The 22,536-nt window shown below is 38.5% G+C and overlaps 2 protein-coding genes across 2 annotated transcripts; one reads left to right on the top strand and one right to left on the bottom strand.

Moving 5' to 3' along the window:
- Positions 1-805: 805 nt before the first annotated feature.
- ca7 (carbonic anhydrase VII) lies at positions 806-9,044 on the bottom strand. Its single transcript, XM_040116965.1, has 7 exons — positions 8,880-9,044; positions 7,561-7,758; positions 5,395-5,513; positions 4,935-5,030; positions 4,366-4,428; positions 4,090-4,245; positions 806-1,661 (listed from the first exon to the last, which is right to left on the bottom strand). The coding sequence occupies exons 1-7, from the start codon at positions 8,914-8,916 to the stop codon at positions 1,542-1,544; spliced, it is 789 nt and encodes a 262-aa protein (XP_039972899.1). The 5' UTR covers positions 8,917-9,044; the 3' UTR covers positions 806-1,541.
- Positions 9,045-10,275: 1,231 nt separating this feature from the next.
- On the top strand, positions 10,276-17,841 carry nae1 (nedd8 activating enzyme E1 subunit 1). The gene is made up of 20 exons (XM_040116838.1): positions 10,276-10,434; positions 10,855-10,958; positions 11,047-11,107; positions 11,204-11,234; positions 11,451-11,522; positions 11,849-11,928; positions 12,403-12,512; positions 12,830-12,939; positions 13,042-13,104; positions 13,224-13,287; positions 13,393-13,484; positions 13,644-13,703; positions 13,836-13,969; positions 14,160-14,235; positions 14,890-14,929; positions 15,550-15,636; positions 15,755-15,847; positions 16,506-16,620; positions 16,724-16,773; positions 16,895-17,841. Exons 1-20 carry the CDS (start codon positions 10,385-10,387, stop codon positions 17,002-17,004), a joined length of 1,602 nt encoding a protein of 533 aa, XP_039972772.1. The 5' UTR covers positions 10,276-10,384; the 3' UTR covers positions 17,005-17,841.
- The last annotated feature ends 4,695 nt before the right edge of the window (positions 17,842-22,536 follow it).

The following is a 22,536-nucleotide window of genomic DNA, read 5'->3' as shown; positions in this document are numbered from 1 at the left end:
TCTCTTTATACTTCTAGACTCAGACTCTCTCTCTTCTGTCTGTGTATCTCTTGGAAGAACAAGGTGGTGTCTGATATGATCCATAATTGATACGATATTGATACTGACATTTTTTGAAATGAAAATTCTCCCTTCATTTGCCCAATACAGAAACAGAAGTATGTAATGGCCTCCCTCCAAATTAATCTGCATTTCAGCCTCACCCATCGGCGTTTATTACAATAGTAGCTTATTGACAGTATTAACTATAAACACTCTACCATGCAGAATTTAAGGCCAAAACCCAGTGGGTAAATTCACTGTGACCAGTCCATGTTCCGTCTCTCTGTCCCTCACCCGTCTAGGCTACAATCTGGCTACTAATTACCTTGAACGCAGTATTGCTACTTCTAATAAGTCAAAGTGAGTTTAAACATTTGCTTGAGTGATTCCTCCTTCAAAAACATACTGGGGATACCAGGTGCAAGGTTCAGTTATAGCAATTTAAAGAAGCTTATGAATGCTTTTTGCTAAGAAGAGAAACTGCTGACTGTATTTCATGAAATTAAATGGCTGCTCGTGCTCCAACACACAGAAATATAAGACCGTAAATGTCCAGTGTTAGGCTGAGAGTAGACGTAGAAGCTATAGTCCCAAATTATCAAGGAGAGAAAGACTTATTTCTGTAAATGTAAATGTTAGTCTACTAATCTGATAGGACCACTGCAAATGGGGGAAAGAAAAAAAAAGAAAAAAAAAGACTGTAAAACAAAGTTATTTCAGTCACCAAAATTTTGAATGCATTACAAAAGTATTCAAACCACCCTTAAATTACAATTTTTTTATTTTCTTTTACATCAACAACATAAAACAATCATGACTAAGGTGCATTTATTCACATGTGCATTTGTTGTATGGGAACAACATAAGTTCTTCACTGCCATACCTCTGCATTAGTAAAATCCAAGTCCATCTAAATAAGGACCAGCATCACACAAAGCTGCCGTAACTCAACCAAGTGAGACATCAGGGCCTCTTGCCAAGTATTTACATACTGGACTGTGCATATATTTTCCTTACAAGTGCAGCTTCAGGGGTGAGCTGTTATTAACAGTATGCATTACCCTCTTGCCTAGTAGAAACACTGGACCAAGAAATGTGACACTTCGGGCAGGATGCAGTTTAATCTCAGAATGGAGATCGTATAGCACATATGATAGCATATAGTAGTATTAGTCAAATAATAAACTTGCTGACAGCTAATATTGTATTGCTTCATAACATCTCCTTTATTTTTCCCTAAAAATCATTTAAAAAAAAAAAAAAAAAAAAATCCCTCCCTCTGCCTGTATATCTTCTGACCAGTAGAGGGAAACAGACATCTCAATGTGCTGGCAGAGATGAGAATTACTCCTTGAACTTTTTCCTTCTATACAAAGTAAATCAGAAATCCTCCTCAGGGCAAGCTACCATGACATAAAAAGTTACACTCAAATTTATGCATTCACTGTTGTCTAAAAGAGCTTTTGTTATCTATAAACGTCAGATCTGTTGAGGTGACATTAATTGGAGGAACGCACTTTCCTGCCTTTGAGAGGCTGGGGAGGCCTGAAGTTGTTTTCCATGCGTATCCTCTGATCCTCTTCCTCTCCAGTGAACAGAAGCATTCTAAACTTGCCAAGCTGCATTGAGACAGACAGAAAGACAGAACTTCCCCTTAATATCTTTGCAAATAAATTGATTTTTTGGTTGTTGTTAAAAAACAGGTTCTGTGTACAACTTTTACTCCACAATAGAAACTATACGCATGTTAAAAAGAATAAGCCTGTATCTTATATATTCTGTATCTTACTTTCAACAAATCATTTGAAAAGACCAAAACCAATAATACATTAGTCCGTTCCTGAATACTTCGACTTCTTTGCCCTGAGTCCATTCGTTCCTGCGGAGGATGTAAATTCATTTACGATAGATCAAATTTAATAAATAGTAATAAAATAAATAGTGCATTTGTTGGAGACTACTTTCAGCAGCAGTCTTGTTTGGCTACTGAGTATTTATGGCAGGAGGGTGGTGTATGCAGGATCAACTCAGAACTAGCTACAATGCCCATATTCTTTGTAATGAAGAAACGTGTCTTCCAGTGCAATGATGTGACTCACTGATGTGTTGTTAATTGTTTCGGACAACAATGGCGCTTCAGGGCACAGAGGAATAAGCTATATCAGGCTTTGGCTATACAAACAATATTTGTTGGTAGGATCAATTCATTTTTGTTATGTTCTTTAAATGGCATTTGTTGACAAGAAAAATATTGAATATTACCACTTAACTCATGTCACATCCAAAACTTAAAACTAGCCACACACCAAACCCTCTTTTTGGCATTTCCCTTTTAGTTCTGTTATTAGGTGGGGAATGAAAAACAAAATAATATCCTGTTACATAAGGGCTTTTCCCTGTTGGGTCTCTGTGCAAGCATTTCTCAATTAAAGCCTTGTACCCATGCAGTCATCCATCCATCAGGATAATCAGCTGGAGGGGATCAAAGGCTTGAGGCCTGGAGTCATAGGTTGTGGGGCCAGTTGCATAGCTCACACCTAACCCCCAGCTAAGCTGCAGACATGGGTTTACAGACAGATCGTTCATGACTACACCCACGAGGTGTCACTGTCATTAAAACCCCTGGTTTCTCATGTACAGTCCTGGAGTTTAAAAAAAAAAAAAAAAGGGGGGGGGGAACTAGACTAGAAAGGATCAACAAAGTGAGATTATAATCCAAAGGCTGGCTGCAGTCGCCACAGGGTCAGCTCACAGGGAGACCTGGAAGGCATGTGCTGCAGGCATCCAGTTAGTCAGCTTAGCTTGTCAACAACCTGAGGTTATCAGACCTAAACTTTCTGATTACGTTCGGTGCTAAGAGGGGTTGATAAAAACAAGTTAACCCCAACAGTGTATTCCCCATGAACTATGTTCTGTTCCTTGTCGTGGCCTCTAAATATAGCATCATAATTTGGCCAAACAATATATTTCTGGAATTTGCTACAGCACAGAGGTAAACCCCACCACGACCAACCCCTACATCTACTAAAACTTGGCATACTGACCCAGTGATGTATAACTTTTGGTTTGACAATCAAAAGGAGGCAGTGGACCGTTATAGCTTATTGGAGCATAGCTATTAACATTATGCAGGTCAGGAAACACGGATTTCACAGTTGACTGATCAACTGCAGCATCAGTGCTTTAAGCTCCAATCATTTACAGATAAAACATGAAATTTCTGTCTCCAAGTATAACTGGGTGCAGCATTAAGTAATTTCAGATGGTCCCCTTTATATTTGCAAATTACAAACAGTCTAAGAAAAGATCCAACTTAAGAAACAAATAAGGGTGCGTATCATTGGCTACAACAAATGTTGTAAAAAAAACAAACAAAAAAAACCAAAAAAGCAGCAGTGAACATACATGTGCAGTCAGGAATCAAGAAAACATAATGTAGGTTTAGTTTAAAGCCATCTCACTGTTAACAGGGTTTGAATGATGATTGATTTTTTACTCTATTCTTCTACAATTTACTGATTATGAATGACAGATGTTTGGTTTACATACTTCTGGTACTGTAATTGCCTCTTTTTAAGCAGTGGTGGTAGGTCTAGTTGTAGTCAAGGAAAATATAGATCTTGTGCCAGAGGGGTTTCCACCACTGGCTTGCAGCCAAAATAGCTGGACTGGGGTTAATGCGGTGTATGAATGTGTTAAAACGGTAACTACTACGGTGTTTTAAATGATGGAAGCAACCAGACCTCTCTCTACAATCAAAAATGTGTTAGAAATGTGTTGTAGATTATTCCTATTAGAAATGTACATACAACTACAAACTTATAAAAAATAAATCAACATTCAAATTACTGAACAAGAGCCTCATTTCTAATGAAGAATGAGCATCACTATATTTTATGTGACTGTGTATGTTGCAGAGCTTTCAGAGGACCAAAAAAAAAAATTAACCAACAACAAATATTGTCAGTGGAATATATGCACGGTTATACATGAGAAAAAAAAATCTGGCATATATTGTGGTCAAAGGAACATGTTTGTAACGTGCACCTGTTTTTCAGACACGATGATTGGCTCCTTCAGGACGATCCAGATGACACTCTCATGTAGAGGGGGTGTGGTCAGTGATCCCAGGTAGGTCCAGTAGTGGAGGCTGCTGGGTAGGAGGCACTTGGGGTTGAAACCCTTGAAACCTGTGATGCTGCCCTGTAACAGAAACACAAAGGCAACAGCTTTAATATCACTGCAATAATGCTAATAGCCGGTCATAAATCACCCGAACATGACATGTAATAAAATCCAGTAACAATCAACAATAGTACTCACCTTAAATTTCACCATGTACAGAGTGTCTGTTATCATGTGGAGCCACCTGTGATCGTCACCTGTCTTTCATAAACAGAAACAGATAAACAGATCTGGACTTTCAGAGATAATCCACACCAAATCTTTTTGTAAATACACTTGATATAATCTACAAAATATCAGAAGTCTTCATTTTTGTTGAGGCTGACACATTTCAGAAACAGTTTACAGCAGCACAACACTGGTTGAGGGAGAAATTACTGTAAATATGTTTACCATAAAAGTTCCTTTTCTACTCACAATTATAACAGTTTGAAGCATTACATACACCCCTGATGTCACGTACGCAGCTTTGTGCCGAATAACTTTTCCCACTAGCTTGTGTCAATGGTGCAAAAAAAAAAAATTAAGTGAAAGAAAGGTAAACTTCTGAATGAGAAGAGAATTTGCTAGACATCATTCTGTCTTTGCTTTTGTTCAAGTTGGCATGACTTCATGCAAACTGCAAAACTGCTACACTAACACAAAATGGAGAGGAAAGGGGGCACAGGGACAGAAAAATGAGACCGCACTTAAGAGAGACATCTTACTTCTAAAAAGATGCCGAGCACAGCGAGGCCATCGGGAGCTGTTGCCGCCTCCCCGAACGTCTTGTACTTGACAGCATTCCAGTGTACTAAATGAAGCTAGACGTTGGAAACAGGAGGAAAGAAAGACAGAAAAACAGACTTTTAAAGTAAAATAAATAAAATTAAGTCGTGCATACTACATTATAGTAATCCTTGTGTACTTATAACATAATCCTGTGCCAATATTTTCCACATGAGCATATTTACATCCTGTTCTCAGCATATAATGGATATCATCTTTTTTGAAGTAGGATTAAAAGTGGGAATGAAAAAGCTCAAATATCTATTGGAATTTTATTGGCACATTTTTAGCACATTATTAGGACATGTACTACACACCTCAGCCAAAAAGAGTTGTCTATGTGTTTTAAAAAAAAAAAAGACAATGACAGACTGAAGTATTTAGATGCCATACACTGACCTCAGATGCATAGTTATTTCCTTCAACGGTGTGCTCAGAGCCATGGCAGCCCTTTCCACCCCAGTGGAAGTGAAACTGTTTCAGTCTGTAGGGGTTGTCAAGAGGGCCTCCCCGGATCACTGTAGAAGATGAGGAGATTTGGGGGGGGGGGAATAAATGAATAAATAAAATAAATAAAAAAAGTTTGGCATTCACACACAACCACACCCATATTCCCTGTGCCTGTTAGACAAACTGCTTTCCAGCAGAACGCTGCCCCGAGCATCCTGTGTCCTATGAGTAGCATCATTAAACAGCTTGGTACTACTACAGAACACACACACACACACACACACACACACACACAGCAGGATGAGTCAACCCTGCAGACTTATCAAATTTCTCGCTCAAAGCCGAGTTAGACTACCTGCTTCACCAACAAATCTATCATTAGAGCTGTGAGGAACAAACTTCAGTTTGAGATGCAAATAGCCAATCCTCTGCCATATAAAGCTACACTAAAGCTACTTACAGTTTTATTTAACTTTCTATTCAGGTCCATTGGCCAACGAGGATTAATAGAGACTTTAATGTATGTCTTCATGAAAGTCAGCCCATTATCAGGATAGCAGAGACTGTTTTCTGATCCTGTGATCTGCACTGCTGGGTATGGACATCTGCACAGGTCTAATCTGATTGTTATTCATTGTGATGCTGCTGACATCTTTCTGACAAACAGGCCACACCAGTCCAGGTCAGATTAAATAGGCAGGAACGGTACAAAGAGCAAAGCACTCATCTTGTTCATCTTACAATATAGATGTTGGAAACCCACAAGAACAATGATCTTTTAAAAGAAAATCAGTTACTACTAAAATGTGGTAGTAACAGGTATGAAGAATGCTGTATTTAGACTATGCTAGACTATTTAAATCACAATGAGGGGATTAGTAGATAGCCACTTATAAATAACTGATGTGCTGAATCAGGTAGTTGAAGATGATAAAAAAAATCCTGACCAGTAATGCTGAAATCAAGGACTGCCTGAGGAAAGAAATACATTAATTACAATCATGACTGGTCTCAACTCCTGTCATGTTTTTTATTCTAACATTCAGAGCCAGATTGTGGATGTATCATCACATAATATAATATTATCACTTTGAATCAGTTGAATATTGTACACTGGTCTTAATGGGAATTTTTCTTTGTATTATTCTATCCTCCTTTTCTTACCTAAACAACAATGATGAAGAACACTGTCATCTGAGAATAAACGCTATGCGTGTGTGTACCCAGACCCAGCAACACATGGCAACATGACAACAGCAGGTTTAGGGGATTTGTGCACCTCATTTGAACTACGGAAAATGCTGAGGAGGTGCATTAGTTTTCCTACAGGTCTCCTCTTTCATTAATTATCTTCAGTGATAGCTGCTTACTTGCTCTGTGGAAACTGTCTGAGCCAAACAGCTCCACATTTCTGAGCTTATCATTCATGATAATGATGGGGTGGTTAACATGGATCCACCCAGTGATAAAAGCAAATGGGGTCATAATAACCATTGAGAACACCTAAAGTTATTATCTCTTGTCCAGCAGACGAATACTCATACCGTTAACTGCTGGATGCACTTTCCTGCAGCATAATCAGAGGTTTATTTGCAACCTTTGATTATGGGCAGTTAGGCACACGGTTTGCACTTTCTGAAAATCAAGGTAATCACACGACCCAAGTGTATGTTTCTTTAAAGTTAACTTTTGAGCACACACACTTCCACCGCATGTGGCTAGCAGTAGATATCAGAGCTAAGATTATCCCTGAACTGTGACCTCTGTCAATAATTGCATGGCAATCATTCCTTTAATACAATCATAGGCCATGTGATATCAATGCACATACAGTCGTCCCTGCCGAGACATTACTCTCTCGTCTCATTTCTGTTTTTCTCCACATCTAGACCTAAGTCTGACCACTGCCAATTGTGCAGATCTAAAACCAGAACATATTTGAACTGGTTGGTTGGGTTGTTTGTAGCCCTGATACTTGCTTTAGTTTTCTTTTTTCTTAAAAAAAAGGAAAAAAAAACGAAGAAAAAAACCCAAAAGGTTAAATTCGAAAGTTAGACACTGAAGTAACTACAACTGAAGTCAAAAGCCAACAAATCAAGTCCACCTTTTTCTTACCTGAACGGTCATCAGAGTCATCAAACTCTACAACTACAGAGTGTCCATTATTGGCGATGTTGATGGAGGTACACTGATCGTAGTTTAGGACAATCGGGCCCAGACTGGGGTCATGTGAAGCCTGCTGAGGTATGATGTCAATGGGAGACTGTCGGCTCCCCTCGGCAACAGGGTAGTTTTTGTGCCATACAGAAGGACCTTGTCATAAAAGACAGCGAGCATAAACAGATCATTATTTAGACTTTAATTCACCACCAGCTCCAATATATGTAGTGATGATTAAACATAGTTTAAAGAGCAAAAAAAAAAAAAAAAACAATTTCCCTGGGTCACCTGCAAAGTAAAATATTAAATTCTTTCTAAAGCATAAAACTAGAATAAAGCTTTAGTTTTTAATTTACCGCAGCTAATGTAGTCCTAACTAGTGTGAACCACTAACTGATCAAGGTGTGTTTCCCCAAGCAACAACTTTAAGTGGCACCATCAGCATCAAATTAAAAGCCCCAAAATGAAAAACAAAATCCTTGAATTCACCCAAGACGGTGTAGTTTAGTGACTACACTACACAATGCTACATAGTACATAGAGCAACTTGTCTTGAAAACATACGCTCACTGAGCACTTTATTAGGAACACCATAACTAACACTGGGCAGGGCGTCCCTCTGTTCTTGGCTGACAGGAGTGAGAGAACCAGTCTGCTTATTCTCCTCTGACCTTGCTCATCAACAAGTTGGATGTTTTTTTTTTCGCCATTCTGAGTAAAGAAATCCAGAGACTGTTGTGTGGAAAATCCCAGGAGATCAGCAGTTTCAGAAATACTCAGCCAGCCCATCTGGCACCAACACTCCTGCCAAGGTCAAAGTCACTGAAATCTTTTTTTTTTTTTTTCTTCCCCCCCCTGCTGGATATTTGATGTGAACATTAACTGATTTTGATTCACTGCACTGCTGCCACGTGATTGGCTGATTGGATAATTGCACGAATAAGCAGGTGGACAGGTGTTCCTAATAAAGTGCTCAGGGATTTTACATTGGCCATGACTCTGATGCAGTGCAATGTTTTTCACTCGAGAGCCCAGGACAAACCTAGGGGAATGTCAGGTTGAGGTTACAGCAGTCATCCCTTTAAGCATGGGGCTAATCTCGCATTAAGAGCCGTTTTAACATCTGCGTTGCTCCTCTGGATAAAATACGCCGTGTCCCCAACAGGACGAAATAACAGCAGACATTTATTGTATATGCAGAGGGTTAATTGCCGCCACTATATTTGTGAAAGCATTAAAGCCTCCACCTGGATCTATGATGCTTAAGATCTTACCGTCCTCTTTTCCATATCCCCAGTTGTTTCCCGTCATTGTCCCGGATTGTGGATCCAAGTCTGACCAAGCCCTCGTTGTTTGACTCCTGCGCCCCGGTGCAAACTTGGAGGACGGACACGGACGTCGGCCGGTGGGGCTATTGATGAAGTTTCTGTGGTGGCCAAAGGGGAAGGGCAATTATCCATGCCTTGTCACGCCCCTCCACGCCCGCCCACACACTCACACTCACTCACTCACACACACACACACACACACACACACACACACACACGCACACAAAGTCCACCTGTCAGGAGTTTTAAAGCTAATCTTGTCCGGTGTCACCGCATTAGGTCTGTCCCTTTCGGATTTATAGATTAGATATGATTACAATACGATTATATTACAATGAAGGCCACCTTATATCTTTTTCTATTCTAAAGTGATAACGAATGACTCTTTAGACTGTTATGATCTGTGTGTTTCATTAAGAGAGTCATTCTCTGCTAATGAGATAATTTATACCCTTTACAGAGAAAATAATAATAATAATACAGGCTACAAATGCATGAATAATGGTCCCATAAACCAACATGCTGCGCATATCTGGAACATGATCAGCTTTAATACTACTTTAAATGAAGTCTGAAAAGGTATTTGTTCTTTTATCTCTTGCTCTTATTGCTATTTGGGCTATTTTAAATCTTGTATTGTACCTTTTATACCTTTCAATAATCTGTTTTATTGTTGTTATTGCAGATAGCTGATTAATTGATCAGTCAGTCAAGACAATAAGAAAATATTTTTGATAATGATTGAACGTTTGTGTCCTTTTCTAGCAAGAATGATGCTCTGCTACATTTCCTTGTCTTGTATGATTAAAAAAAAAAATCTTTTGGTTTTGAAATGACCAATGGCTTTTGGAAATGTTTTGCTGGCAATTTGTAGACCAAGAGAATATTTGATTAATTGAGAGAAAAAAAAATTAAAAATTATCACAAATTTCTGCCCCAAAATCTGCCTACGTGTGATGCTAGTAATGTAATGCCAAGTATTAGCTTAATCAATAATAATAAATCATAATTTATTTGTTAATTATATATTTTATATTAATCTGAATCTACAAAGTAGGCCGACTAAAGTTATCCGATAAATATAGTTGCTTAAAAAGTATCATATTTGCATTTGGAGGGTGGAGTAGAAGTATAAAGTATAAGAAAATGGAAAAAATCCAGTAAAGTAGAAGTAGCCTGTCTCAAAACTTGAGTAAATGTACTTACTTACTTTCCACCACTGATTTTGATGTATATTCGGTGCGCAGAGAGTTTCTCTTGCTTTATTTCTGAAACAATATCAATCATAATATGTCAATTTATAATTTTATGACATTTCAATTCTTCATATGCAGGCGGGAGAATTTGTGTCGAAAGTTCGAGTCTGAATTTTCGCACCGGCATGTTTGTGACGAATCTGGTGTTAGGGGAGTTAAAATGAGTCTATAGACATCACTCGTTGGAGACAAACCATGGCAGCCACCAAAGCCTCCAAAGAACAGAAATACGACAGGCAGCTCAGGTACATTTAAACAATACCGTGGATTTTCCAAAGAGCTTTTTTACTCCTTTAGCTAAATGTTGTGAGCCTTTTATGTGAGTGGTCACAGCAGAAACCTCGGTAGGGCAGGAATGCTAAGGTTGGCTAACATTAGCTTGCTGTGTGCGTTAGCAGAGCTAACACATATACTATGATGTTAATGGGATGGGTTGGTGTTTGCTTGCCCATCAAAATTGCTAGCTTGTCCGATGACAGCCAAGATATAAGATATATATGGTGACTGCATTTGATGGTTAAACGAGTGTAACAACAGGAGGGTGAATGCCACTGAAACTGTCATACCAATAGCTCAGTCAATGGCTTACTGTGTTTTTACAGCGATTGAGGATGAATTGTATCACTACATGGCAACATATCCCATGTCATGTTGTTTGCTTTCAGACTGTGGGGTGACCATGGTCAGGAAACACTGGAGAATGCACATGTTTGTCTCATCAACGCCACAGCAACTGGAACAGAGATACTGAAGAACCTGGTACTTCCAGGTAAACAGATGTGACTCTGTGTCGGTGCTAATGCTGCAGGTGCTGATGAAAGCATCTTTCTGATTGAATTAATTGATCTCTTTGTCAGGTATTGGAGCATTCACTATAGTTGATGGACACACAGTTTGTGGGGAAGATGTTGGAAACAAGTAAGAGCAGTATTTCTTTGAAATTTGAGCTAAGCTTAAAATAATATGCGATAGTTCTACTTCTGCATTCATGAAATTCTTGATCTTGTCTTGCAGCTTTTTCCTGAGCAACAACAGCATTGGAAAGGTATGTTTTGCCAAAATAAATAAATTCATTTATGTTTTAGAATCATATCCATTTTTCTTTTACAAGTGCACACACAGACAACAGACTACTTTTTCCCACCTGCTCTCTGCATCTCATCTTCATGGTTATTCATAAAGTCATTTTTAATATTCTCATTAGTAATAAAAGTGCATTGTATTTGCATAGTTGTATGAGCCCTGACCTTTAATGTTGCAGAACAGAGCACAGGCTGCCACAGAGCTACTACAAGAACTTAACGGTGATGTTTCTGGGAACTTTGTCGAGGAGGTTGGTATTGTTTAGGTTTTGACATTGTGCCACAGATGTTTTAACAAGTATTATGTTTCAGTAGGAAATGAAAGCAGAAATATTTTATTGAATCATAACAATGACAATATTTACATGACACTAAAATGCATTAAAATAGTTAGAAATCCTTTACCAGGCAAAAGAGACGTAAGACCTAGTGGAGATTCATTACAACTATAAGAGAGGTCAAAAATGTTAAAGTTTTCGCTACATGAAAGTAGGTTTATGGATAAAACATATGCTGTGTAAATATGTCAATTTAATGAGTAGTATCATTACTTTTGTATTTTCTATTACCGCTGCAGAGTCCAGACAAACTTCTGGACAATGATCCAGAGTTTTTCCACAGGTTTACCATAGTCATCGGTGTCCATTTGCCAGAAAGGTATGAGCCTTCTACTGTAGTTAATCTTTACTCTCAACTTTCATTGTAACAAAAGAGTTGATGAGAAATTATATATGAGCGTATAGTTTGCTGAACTAGAATTTTAAGTATTATTTCAAAGAAATATCTAAACATTTATGCATTCCATCATAGATGTAGCCTTTGGAAATCTGGCTGTGCTTGATTTTAAAAGTACAATGAAGCAGCTTATTTGTGCTTGAGGAACATTTGTATATACATGCTGCAAGAGCATTTTCTCTGTGTTTTGATTTAAGGAGCTTGGTGGTTCTGATCCAGCCAAAGATTACAAAACATGTTGCTCTTCAGTTATTGTAATTGGTGAAGAGATTTTTGCCTTTAATCTTTCAGAAATTGTTTACATCTTTTGCAGAAGCTGTTTTTGAATTGACTTGATTTGTTATTGTTGTATTTTCTGTCCAATTCACTTGTCAAATTATCTTTAAAATTCAACAGCACATGTTTGAGGCTGGGCTCAGTTCTGTGGAGTGCCTCGGTACCTTTTCTAGTCTGTAAAACCTATGGCCTCATTGGCTACATGAGACTGGTGGTACAGGAGCATACAGGTTAGTTATCTTAAATTCCACTTGATTTCTTAATATGATACTTTTAAAATATTAACAACTTATTTTTGACTTTTAATTGGCATCATATTTTTACATGTGTAATGCTTCAGTTCACAGTGAAGCATGAACCCATGAAAATGCAAGTGCAACACTGTGATGAATAAAATGTCATAAATTACCCCCTATCGTCCTTAAAATGACATCATGCCTGTATCCACCCTTTTTGGTACATGGCTATTTCTCTGTGTTTTGTAGTTTGTACATATAATTTGAAATTGTTTTAATATATATTGATATTTTACTGCCTCTCTCTTCAGTGATGGAATCTCACCCAGACAATGCCTTGGAGGACCTGAGGTTAGACCAGCCTTTTGGCGAATTCAAGAACCACATTCAGTCCTATGACCTTGACAGCATGGACAAGAAGGTGTGTACTTTGGTGTCAGCAATTTGTGTATGAACTTTAGTTAGTTTAAAACGTGCCAGCTTTACTCAACTGAAAATGTTCAATTCTTTACTTAATCTGTAGGATCACAGTCACACACCTTGGATTATCATTGTTGCTAAATATCTGGAGAAATGGCTCAGTGAGGTACAGTATGTTTTCTGTTGAGGATTTGTCTGACAAAGACTCCATCACTGATATTTGTTCTTGAGTGTTTTTGTTAGTGTTGTTGTACAATAAAAATGTCTCTGCTTTTGTCTTTTTAGCACAACTGTCAGCCACCGAAAAATTACAAGGAGAAAGAAGCCTTCAGACAGTTTATTCGTGAAGGTATCTGTGGACCTCTACATTGTAGTTGCCAGTAAATTCAGCTTAGTGACTTGCCTGCATGACTCAAAGTTATCCGTAAATTATTTTTATTTTATGTTCCTCTAGGGATCCTGAAGAATGAGAATGGTATCCCAGAGGATGAAGAAAACTTTGAGGAAGCTATTAAGAATGTCAATACTGCTTTGAATCCAACCAAGGTGCCAGATTTAAAATACTCTTTTGGTTTTTAAGTGTTATCTCGGTTTTTTTGCAACATGTCTCATCTCTTAAACCACCTATCATTCTGTTTTCTATAGTGTCACAGTTAACAGTTAAGTCTAGTGAGAATCCTTTTGTATCATCTCTTGTCTCTGCAGATTCCTAGTACTGTTGAAGACCTCTTCAATAGTGAGCAGTGTAATAACATCACATCACAGGTTTTGGCTTTTCCCTAAAACCTATTAAAAATACACACATAGTTGTATCATAGTTTCAAATGAGTAGCTATTGGGATTATTGCTTTTTTAAACTGCGGTATGTATTCTGTTCTGTTCATACACGTTTACCAGACCCCGGCCTTCTGGGTTTTGCTGCGAGCTGTCAAGGAGTTTGTTAAAAATGAAGGCAATGGAAGCCTACCTGTACGGGGAACCATCCCAGATATGATCGCAGACTCTCAAAAGTTCATCAACCTTCAAAATGTGTAAGTGTGGAATATGTGAGTTCTAGCTGTGTAGATACATTTGTAGAGAGCATGAGAGCAGCAGAAAAGTACTTGAAAAGTCCTCTAATCAAACTGGTTATATACCTCTCTTCCTTAACAGTGCATGATTCACTAATGTGGCTTTGTGGGTGTGTTGCTGTTACATTTTTTTTTTTTTTTTTTTCGTCAGTTACAGGGAAAAGGCCATGCAGGATGCAGCAGCTGTTTCTAAGCATGTAGAAGGTCTATTGCAGTCTGTTGGAAAGGTATGTTGTAAACCCATGAACTCAGTGAATAAGTGTTTAGGTTAGTCAGAAAAAATCTTAAGTGTTTGAATTTGGGACTTAACGAAATCAAGGAATTTCTAGTTTGCTAAAAATAAATGTCTGGTTAGTCAGATGAATTAGCTGTGACAAGGAAGCACTAACTTTGATGCATCACAGCATGCACTTTAAAACCAGTGTGACAACAAAGGCCAACAGTTACCTGCTTAGAAGGTTAATACAGGGAAATCTGTCCAATACATAGTGGTTAAGAGGAAATAGGTGACATGCCCCACAGAAAAAGCACCTAAAAGAAAGTGACTAAGTGCTATCTATGCATCACAAATACTTTCCTAGATCCTACAATTGCATCTAAGCAAGTTTAACTAACTTGAGAAGCCAATTTGTGATTAACTGTGCAGACCTATAACAAAATGCTGTTGTTATTTCAGTAGGAAACCAGCTTTTCCATCTTTGTGTTCTCATTGTGGCTTTTTAGTAGGTTTTCAGTGCAGCCGTAGTAGGATTAAATTATAATAACATTAATAACTTTTGCCCTGACATACTCAATAAATTGGTGAAAATTGTTTTACTTAAAATGCATTTTACTGGAAATGGAATTCAGCTGAAATTTCTTGTACTTTTCCTTTCCACTAGCCCCCAGAGAGCATCTCTGAAAAGGACATCAAAATGTTCTGTAAGTAATCCATTCTGTAATTAACAACCCTTACCCTCACATTTTTATATTCCTTTATATTCAGTAGCTATATTTTGCATGCCCACAATTCTGATCTCAACCTGATTACCACAATACGTTATCCATGCCACACACTTTAGAGTGGTGGAGTTGGGGTTTCGTCATGTCACAGTTCTATAAGTACATTTTCAAATAAGTTATGTAATGCCTGAAAATGGGTTAAAATGTCTCCTCTTGAAATAATGCAGCCTTTAATTAAATTGCCTGATCTGATTATTCATGGGAATTAGTTTATTATCCATGTAAACACACCCACTGATGATCTGTTTAGACATACATGTACTGAATATACACGCGTCGTTAGAATGTGCGAAGCGAAACTAGCTTGCGCCATATATTCATCAGTCATGTGATGCCATCATGCAGCAGTGCTGCCTTGTTTGGCTTCAAAAGTTTAAATTTCTCTGCCGCTAAATTTTTTTAATGCTGTCACGGTATGCTTCTTCTGGACTCGAGAACTCAGTCTGCATACAGATGTAGCATTATCTGCTATGTTGGTGGCTGTCGCAGCACCTGCAAAGGGTTTATTCCTAACTGCACGCGTTTGTTTTGGTGTCTAGGTAAGAATGCATCCTTTCTGAGGGTGGTGCGCTGCAGATCTCTGGCTGAAGAATACAGTGTGGATTCAGTAAATAAAGATGAAATCAGTAAGCTGGATATAGAATTTCATTTCTGATTAAACTTTTCGGTGTTGTTCATTGCCATTTCTTCTCTTCTGGTAAGCGTAAAGCATATTCACTATTCACGATAGCTGTGTCTTCTCAGCCTCGAGCATGGACAGTCCAGATAGCGAGATGGTCTTCTACCTCATGCTTCGCGCTGTTGATCGCTTCTATCAGCAGCACTCCCGCTACCCAGGTACGGCCAAGGTTCATACAGATTTTTCTTTAAAGAATTGAACAAGATGTGAAAGACTTCCATGGGACTGACTTGAAACCTCAAAGCTTTCTAAAATCAGATGGGGTTTTTTTTTGTGTTTGCTAAGTTGCAAATTTTACTACAAGCTTGAATTGCTCAGTCATTGACAGACCATATCAACTTCTGCCATCTACAGGGAAAGAAAGTAGTAGCATCAGAAGTTTTGAGATTTAGATCCATGTTAATGTGGCCACCCACAAGTTAAAAAAGAAAGTAGTAGCTGCTACAATTTTAAAATAGTTTTCAACATGGAGTCAATGAACATTAGAGCTGCAGTTTTTGTTTTTTGTTTTTATTTTTAAATAGCTTCTTTACATTTAACATTTATATCACTTGTTGGGTCTTTGAACGATATTGGTAGAACTGCGTACCCTTGTCAATACCATTATCCCGAGAGCTCTGAGGAGATATTGCTGTGATGTTGAAAGGGGCTGGCAGGTGTATAAAGAGAATAGATTGCATACTATCACACATAGGATTTAACACTATAATGTACATGTCATAGTCATAGTGATTTTTTTTTTTTTTTTTTTTTTTTTTTCTCCTTCTGAAGAATTATGTAGATAGTTCTTCCTGATGCCATGTCCTCTATTACTAGGAGTTTACAACTACCAGGTTGAGGAAGACATCAGCAAACTGAAGCTCTGTGTAAACAGCCTACTGCAAGAGTATAGCCTCAATGTCAACATCAAAGACGACTATATCCATGAGTTGTAAGTCATGGTCACTGCTGAATTTACTGTCTAGAGTGATTGCTAAAGATTTTGTCAAATTATAATTATTAATTATTTTTCATACCCTTTTCATAACCTGTAGCTGTCGATATGGTGCGGCAGAGCCACACACAGTTGCAGCATTCTTGGGAGGTAGGGTTTTTTAGTGTTCTTCAGAAATCAGTTGATCCCTGATTTTAATACACAGCATGTCTCACCCAAATAGGGGTAATAAATCAGAAATTTTTATTAACTTTTGTCAATGTTTGTTTAGGTTCAGCTGCTCAAGAAGCCATCAAGATCATCAGCCACCAGTTTGTGCCCTTTAGCAACACTTACATTTACAATGCAATGTCACAGACCTCTGCCACCTTACATTTGTGAATTCAGTCACTGATCCTGAGTTTTCTTACAGATATATCAGAGAAAATAGGGCAAGAATGATAGAGGCATTTACTGTACCAACTGGCTCTCTTAAATCCAAACTGTAAACTGCGCAAGACGTTTTGAAAGAGGGAAGAAAGATTGCATTTTTATCACATTTTAATGGAATTACTGAATAAATGTGTGCACTTAAACCTAAAACTATTTCTCATGGAGATCAAAAGTCAAGTTTGTTGAGACTAAATCTTCTGTTGATCATAAAGCCTTGCTTTCTTCTCAAAAGCTCTTGCAGGGGAATAAATTAGGGCAGCACCCACAGAGGATTTCTTTAAACATTTTTGGTGTTCAGCAGACATCATTAAACAAAGCTGGAAATGAAAACTAGCAAATTAAAAGCCTTCATGTGTGAAACTCCACATTTATGGATGATATATTACAATGTAGCAGCACTTTGTATACTTAACTCACAACTGGCTCTTATTGTATTGTGTTTGGAACCAGGTGGGAGATTTTTGTTTTAAAATGAAAAAAAAATTGAACATATGTAGTCTTTTAACTCTCATGCATTGCTATAAAAACTTTCAACATTTTACCGGAATTTGTTTACTTTTATATCAAAGGTGAAGTTAACACATATTCAGCACACGTCTTTTACAGTGTGCAAAATGATTTGTCCCTTGCTTATCTGCCAACTGTTGAGCTTGCACAGTTTCGTCACTGTTCAAACACAGTCTGGTAAATGCATAGAGTTAAGCGACCGTGTTTTGTTGATTTCTTTAATAGGTGAAACAAGGATTACACAGTTATTTAGCCAGAATAAATGTTAGCTGACAAGCATGTGAGCGTCTTGATATGCCTGTAATGTGACTTGCCCCCTGGCAGGATTCACATGCAACACGAGTTTTGTTGCAGGTGGTGACATTATCTCATCCAACACTAGAGGGCACTCTTCCATGTTTTACCTTCCTTAGGTCACCATGCAGTTCCAAGTTTATTTAGCATGACTGTTCAGTGACCAATTCCTGAGTGCTGACCGTTGGACACAGACTGCATTTGACGCAGTTAGTTGAAGGATGTTAACAAAAAACTTGCAATGTTAATTATCAACCAATATGTTGTTTTTCAATAGCTCTGTCTGAGATGCCTTGAAATGCGCAGGACACTGATCTTCGTAGTGAGTGTGATCTATTATGCAGCACAGAGCCCTGTCAGAAAACTATGTTTTGAGGGTCATTGTGATGTAACTGTTGGGCAGGGTGAAGATTTTCATTTGTTGTTTTTTTCCCAGACTTTGTGCAGAGTGGAAATTTGCCCTGAGCAGATCTTTTCCTTGTAAGACTCCATCCACCCCCTCAGCTCTCCCCATACAGCTATCTGCCTCACATTCTCTCTCTGTCTCTCACACACACACACACACACACACTCACACACACACTCACACACACACTCACACCCGCCGTCTCCCTCTGTCTGAGAAGGATAGAGCAGGTTGCCAAGAGGTACTCTGGCCATTTCCTAAATGAGGATTTTGTCCACTGCCTCTTAAAGATTATCATGTGTCCATCCATCCACCCACTGGCTCTTAAGATTATCATGTAGCAGTGCCAAGTTTATTAGTCCAAAGCAGACAGTTTTCCTTTTTGTAAAATTGAGATGTGGCCCCTCCAACGACTGGAAGAAAAAAAAAAACTTAAGCTCAGTCAAATAAATACTGTACATAAGGTCATGAGAGGTAGAACAGTTGTTCACATCTGCCTCTTCAAGCGTTATCTCTGTTGTATGGTTTTTCCCTTTCTACCAGGTCTGTCTGATTGTCCCCCTCTTAAATAAAGACAACATTGAGGGAGTAGTATTTCCTTTAAAACAAGTTAAACATTCATATTATTTTAACTGCGTGCTATTGGTAATTTTATCCCTTAATTGCATGAGATGTTTATGAGGAAAGCTTGTTGTTTCTTAAGTTGAGAAGCTGAGTTTCCTTCTTCTGAGACTGCATACTAGTAATCACTAGTCCTATTGCATTCACACTGGTTTTAAGCCCATTTGAACTCCAAAACATAATTTGGTAACTTTTTTTGGTACTTTTTATACTATTCAACATCTACTTCATCTGTGGTTCTTTCTAACAAGACTTGAAGACAGTAGAGGGGCCATGAGGTCGCAGTTACTAACAAGTGTTTTCATTTTGTGTGTATATTCCTGTAAAAAGGGCCTCTGTGTCATGTTTCAGCAAGTAGAAGGTTCATGAATTGGTTGCTATTTTCCACTTAGATCCAATAGACAGAAATAAACCGTTAATCACACATTTGAACTTCAAAAGATGACCGATGGCAGGCCTGCTTTTCCTAGGAAAATCTGTTATTTAAATCTTTTTTTTTAAACCCTTAACTTCTTTACTCTCCTTTCAGTTTCATCTGAATTGATTTATTCATTTCAAATTGATCATTCCTATATCCTTTGGTTATTACTTTTCTTTTCTAATTCGCTTCACACTGTACTTACAAATGTGTATTATTTCTCTTAATCTGTCATGGAACATACACTAAACTGATCTTTGCTTATCTAGCCTAATGCTGTCGCATGATTGCGGGTCATGACTTGGCCATGTCAGGGCTTATAAAGCACAAATCCCATAACACAGTACCTTGAGTACAGTACCATGTTCCTCTTTGGGTCTCAAGATAACTAACAAGCAGCGCGGTCTAGAAAAGATATTTAAGCTAGGAAAGTTTTGATATATTTAAAGATTCAAATTAATAATGAGAATGAGAACCGCATGGCCAAGAAGATTCTGGTATTAAGGTGAGTATATGTAACTTCTGCTCAACAGCAATGGCTGTGCCCTCAAGTGACATTACAGTATAAAGTTAAAATGCTAAAATACAGTGCAACAGAAGCACAAGCAGAGAAGAATTGCACAGCATTTGTCTAAAGTTTGCTAACATTAGCTACAAGATACTGGTCATACCAGACAAAGTAAAAATGCAGCTGCACAAAACCCTGAGTGAATTGAATTGAGCAAGGGTTTGTTTTATTGCTTTAGAGCTCAACTTTTCATTTGTAAAAGAATGAATGTTTTTTTTATCTTCTGTCAGAAGTTATAGTCTCACTTTAAACCTGCAATAACTGATTTTTTTTTTTTTAGTCACTTGGGAGAAGTGGAAACAAGTTGTGAACACCACATTGCCATACTGTATAATCACCTTTTAAGTTGATATGGCAAACAGTCACTCATTTGCACATCCGACTGCTACAGAGCGGCATTATCATTCATTTGAAGTTGTTTCTGGCCGCCTGGGGAATTTAAGTCCAATATTAACCCTCTCTTTTATCTCTGATATCTCCACATATCTGCCTTTTTAGCTGCTAAATGCTCCACTATATTCACCAGCTGGTCACTAACTGTGGGTCTGCTGTTTGGTGTTGAGCAGGTAGCGTACGGAGGGTTTATAGAGCTTTAATGCTGAAAACAGCTACCTGTTGTGGCCAAAAACAACATTATGAGAGTGGTGGGAGGGAACCAACAGTAAAGTTGCTGGCCGGACATCCAAACAATGAGCTGAAGCTCACTATAAAGCCCCATAAAGCCGAGAGGAGCTGCAGATTTGGGTGATGATTTTCTGTAGGTTCCTCACTACGAGTGAGTCCTTTTACATTGTAACATTGTTTTCACATTGTCATTTGATACATTATAATAAAAATAGCAATAATAGTCACTTTAATGAGGGATTGTTATCCACTGCTCTGTAATCTTCAACCTCAGGTTAGATTAACTTTAGAAATCTTTTTTACTATATAGTGAAATTAACCTTTTCCACACTTTTGTGCACACGTCTATATTCTGCCTCCTCTGTTCCATCCATGCGTTATCAAGACTTCAGCTTCCAGGCTCAGCTTGCAACTGCTTTATCTTAAAGCGACAGGAGAGGCCTGACAATGGATACGTGTGTCTGTGTGTGTTTCTTTGGGGGGAGTCAGGAGGAGGTGCTAATGCTAAAATCAATCAGTGAATCAGAAGCACAGCCTGTGGAAGGACCACACTGCCAACAATGATTCTCATTGGAAGCTTCAAGCAATAAAAGGAGAGAAGGGGGGGCGGGGACTGGATGAGTCAGCTAAGGGGAATGAAGGAAACTGCCCAGTAAAGATAGAATATTGGTGGTTATATCCTCCACAAGGACGAGGGTTGTGTGTCTCCCTGTCCCACCCTGTCACAGGATAGAAGGTTGCATTTTTACAAACATGCACTAGCAGTGCATGTTTGTAAAAGGGGGCTGAAAGCAGTGAGAGGCAAAGGCATGAGGAGGTTGAGGGTGATGGCTTCTGATGGCTCATGGCTGTTAGTTTGAGCCATTTACCTGGCTGCGATCCAACTAGTTCACCTCCTCATGAGGCCCAGGCTGAATTAAAACCGGCCTGCAGGAGCAGAGTGGAGTTTACAGTGTGTTTGCTGGGAGGCTGCGGGAGGCCGGCATACTTTAAACCTCTCAGGGGTCTGCTGAGGGCCTCTCCATTCTTCCTACAAACAGATGGAACTGTGACTGAGGAATGCATATGTACAATACATACAGACCCTTGTGGACATAGAGCAAACAACAGAGTAACAGCGACAGTTTGGTCACCAAGATAGTCCTTGTGACTACAAAACCATACAAATGATAAAACTTACATATTATTTGCCTGAGTGGGAGAGAATCAAACTACTCACCTGTTGAGGGAAGATCTTTTATTGTTTATTGTAATAGCATTATTTGGGGATTATGTAACTAAATTAGTTGTACCTTTGGAATGGATAAACCTATATACGTTTCATTATACACCTTAGCGTTCTACAGCTGGTTCACAGGATTTGTGATTTGTACACTCAACAGCAGTGCACTCTAAGCCAGCCAGAGTATGTGAGGGTGGAGCCGTGTCCCAACTGCCTGACCTTAATGGTTATATGCTTTCCAGATGCATTGTAAATGAGTTCATGTAACACACAGACTGCGTATGACAGTTGGCGTCCAGTCCACTGGTAGAGGAGGTATATAAGCATGACCTCTGCCAAAACTGGAGGGTATTTGAGGAGCAATCCATTGCATCAAATCCACCAGTTTACATTCAATATAAATACAGTATACAAGTCATTATATACACATGCACACATACAAGCAAACAGGGAAGAAAGGCTACGGGGTGTGTATGAGCTGCTTTCCCAGCCTAGCAAAGCAAAATCACAGTTCAAGGTGGGATCAGATCAGTACACTGTATAGTTAACTCCAGATTTCTCAGCTTATTGTCATCTAAATATACTTCTTTTTGATGACAGACAGTGTTGATTGTGAGTCAGGTAGAGTTGAGCTGGGTAAACAGCTCATACCTTGACATTCATCTAAATATAATAATTCATACTGATGAAAATATGGATTGTCAGATAATATATGTCTCTGTTTGCGGTGAACTTTTAATTTAACCCAGACACATGTGGTTGTGTGTCTTTGTGCGATTTGAACCTGTGTGAGAAAAATGGGCAACTGTACAACATAGTAT

The sequence above is a fragment of the Xiphias gladius genome, chromosome 1 (assembly GCF_016859285.1).
Source record: "Xiphias gladius isolate SHS-SW01 ecotype Sanya breed wild chromosome 1, ASM1685928v1, whole genome shotgun sequence".
Classification (NCBI taxonomy): domain Eukaryota; kingdom Metazoa; phylum Chordata; class Actinopteri; order Istiophoriformes; family Xiphiidae; genus Xiphias; species Xiphias gladius.
Note: the sequence above shows the minus strand (reverse complement) of the source record. Positions and strands in the feature narration are given on the sequence as shown.

Excerpts from the sequence above, each read along its gene's own strand:
- ca7 (XM_040116965.1), bottom strand. The coding sequence starts at position 8,916 with ATGACGGGAAACAACTGGGGATATGGAAAAGAGGACG. Across the intron at positions 5,514-7,560 it reads TGACTCTGATGACCGTTCAG|TGATCCGGGGAGGCCCTCTT; the intron begins GTAAGAAAAAGG and ends CATCTTCTACAG. Across the intron at positions 4,429-4,934 it reads TGCTCGGCATCTTTTTAGAA|ACAGGTGACGATCACAGGTG; the intron begins GTAAGATGTCTC and ends TGTTTATGAAAG.
- nae1 (XM_040116838.1), top strand. The coding sequence starts at position 10,385 with ATGGCAGCCACCAAAGCCTCCAAAGAACAGAAATACGACAGGCAGCTC. Across the intron at positions 10,959-11,046 it reads GAAGAACCTGGTACTTCCAG|GTATTGGAGCATTCACTATA; the intron begins GTAAACAGATGT and ends TCTCTTTGTCAG. Across the intron at positions 14,930-15,549 it reads AAAGGACATCAAAATGTTCT|GTAAGAATGCATCCTTTCTG; the intron begins GTAAGTAATCCA and ends TTTGGTGTCTAG.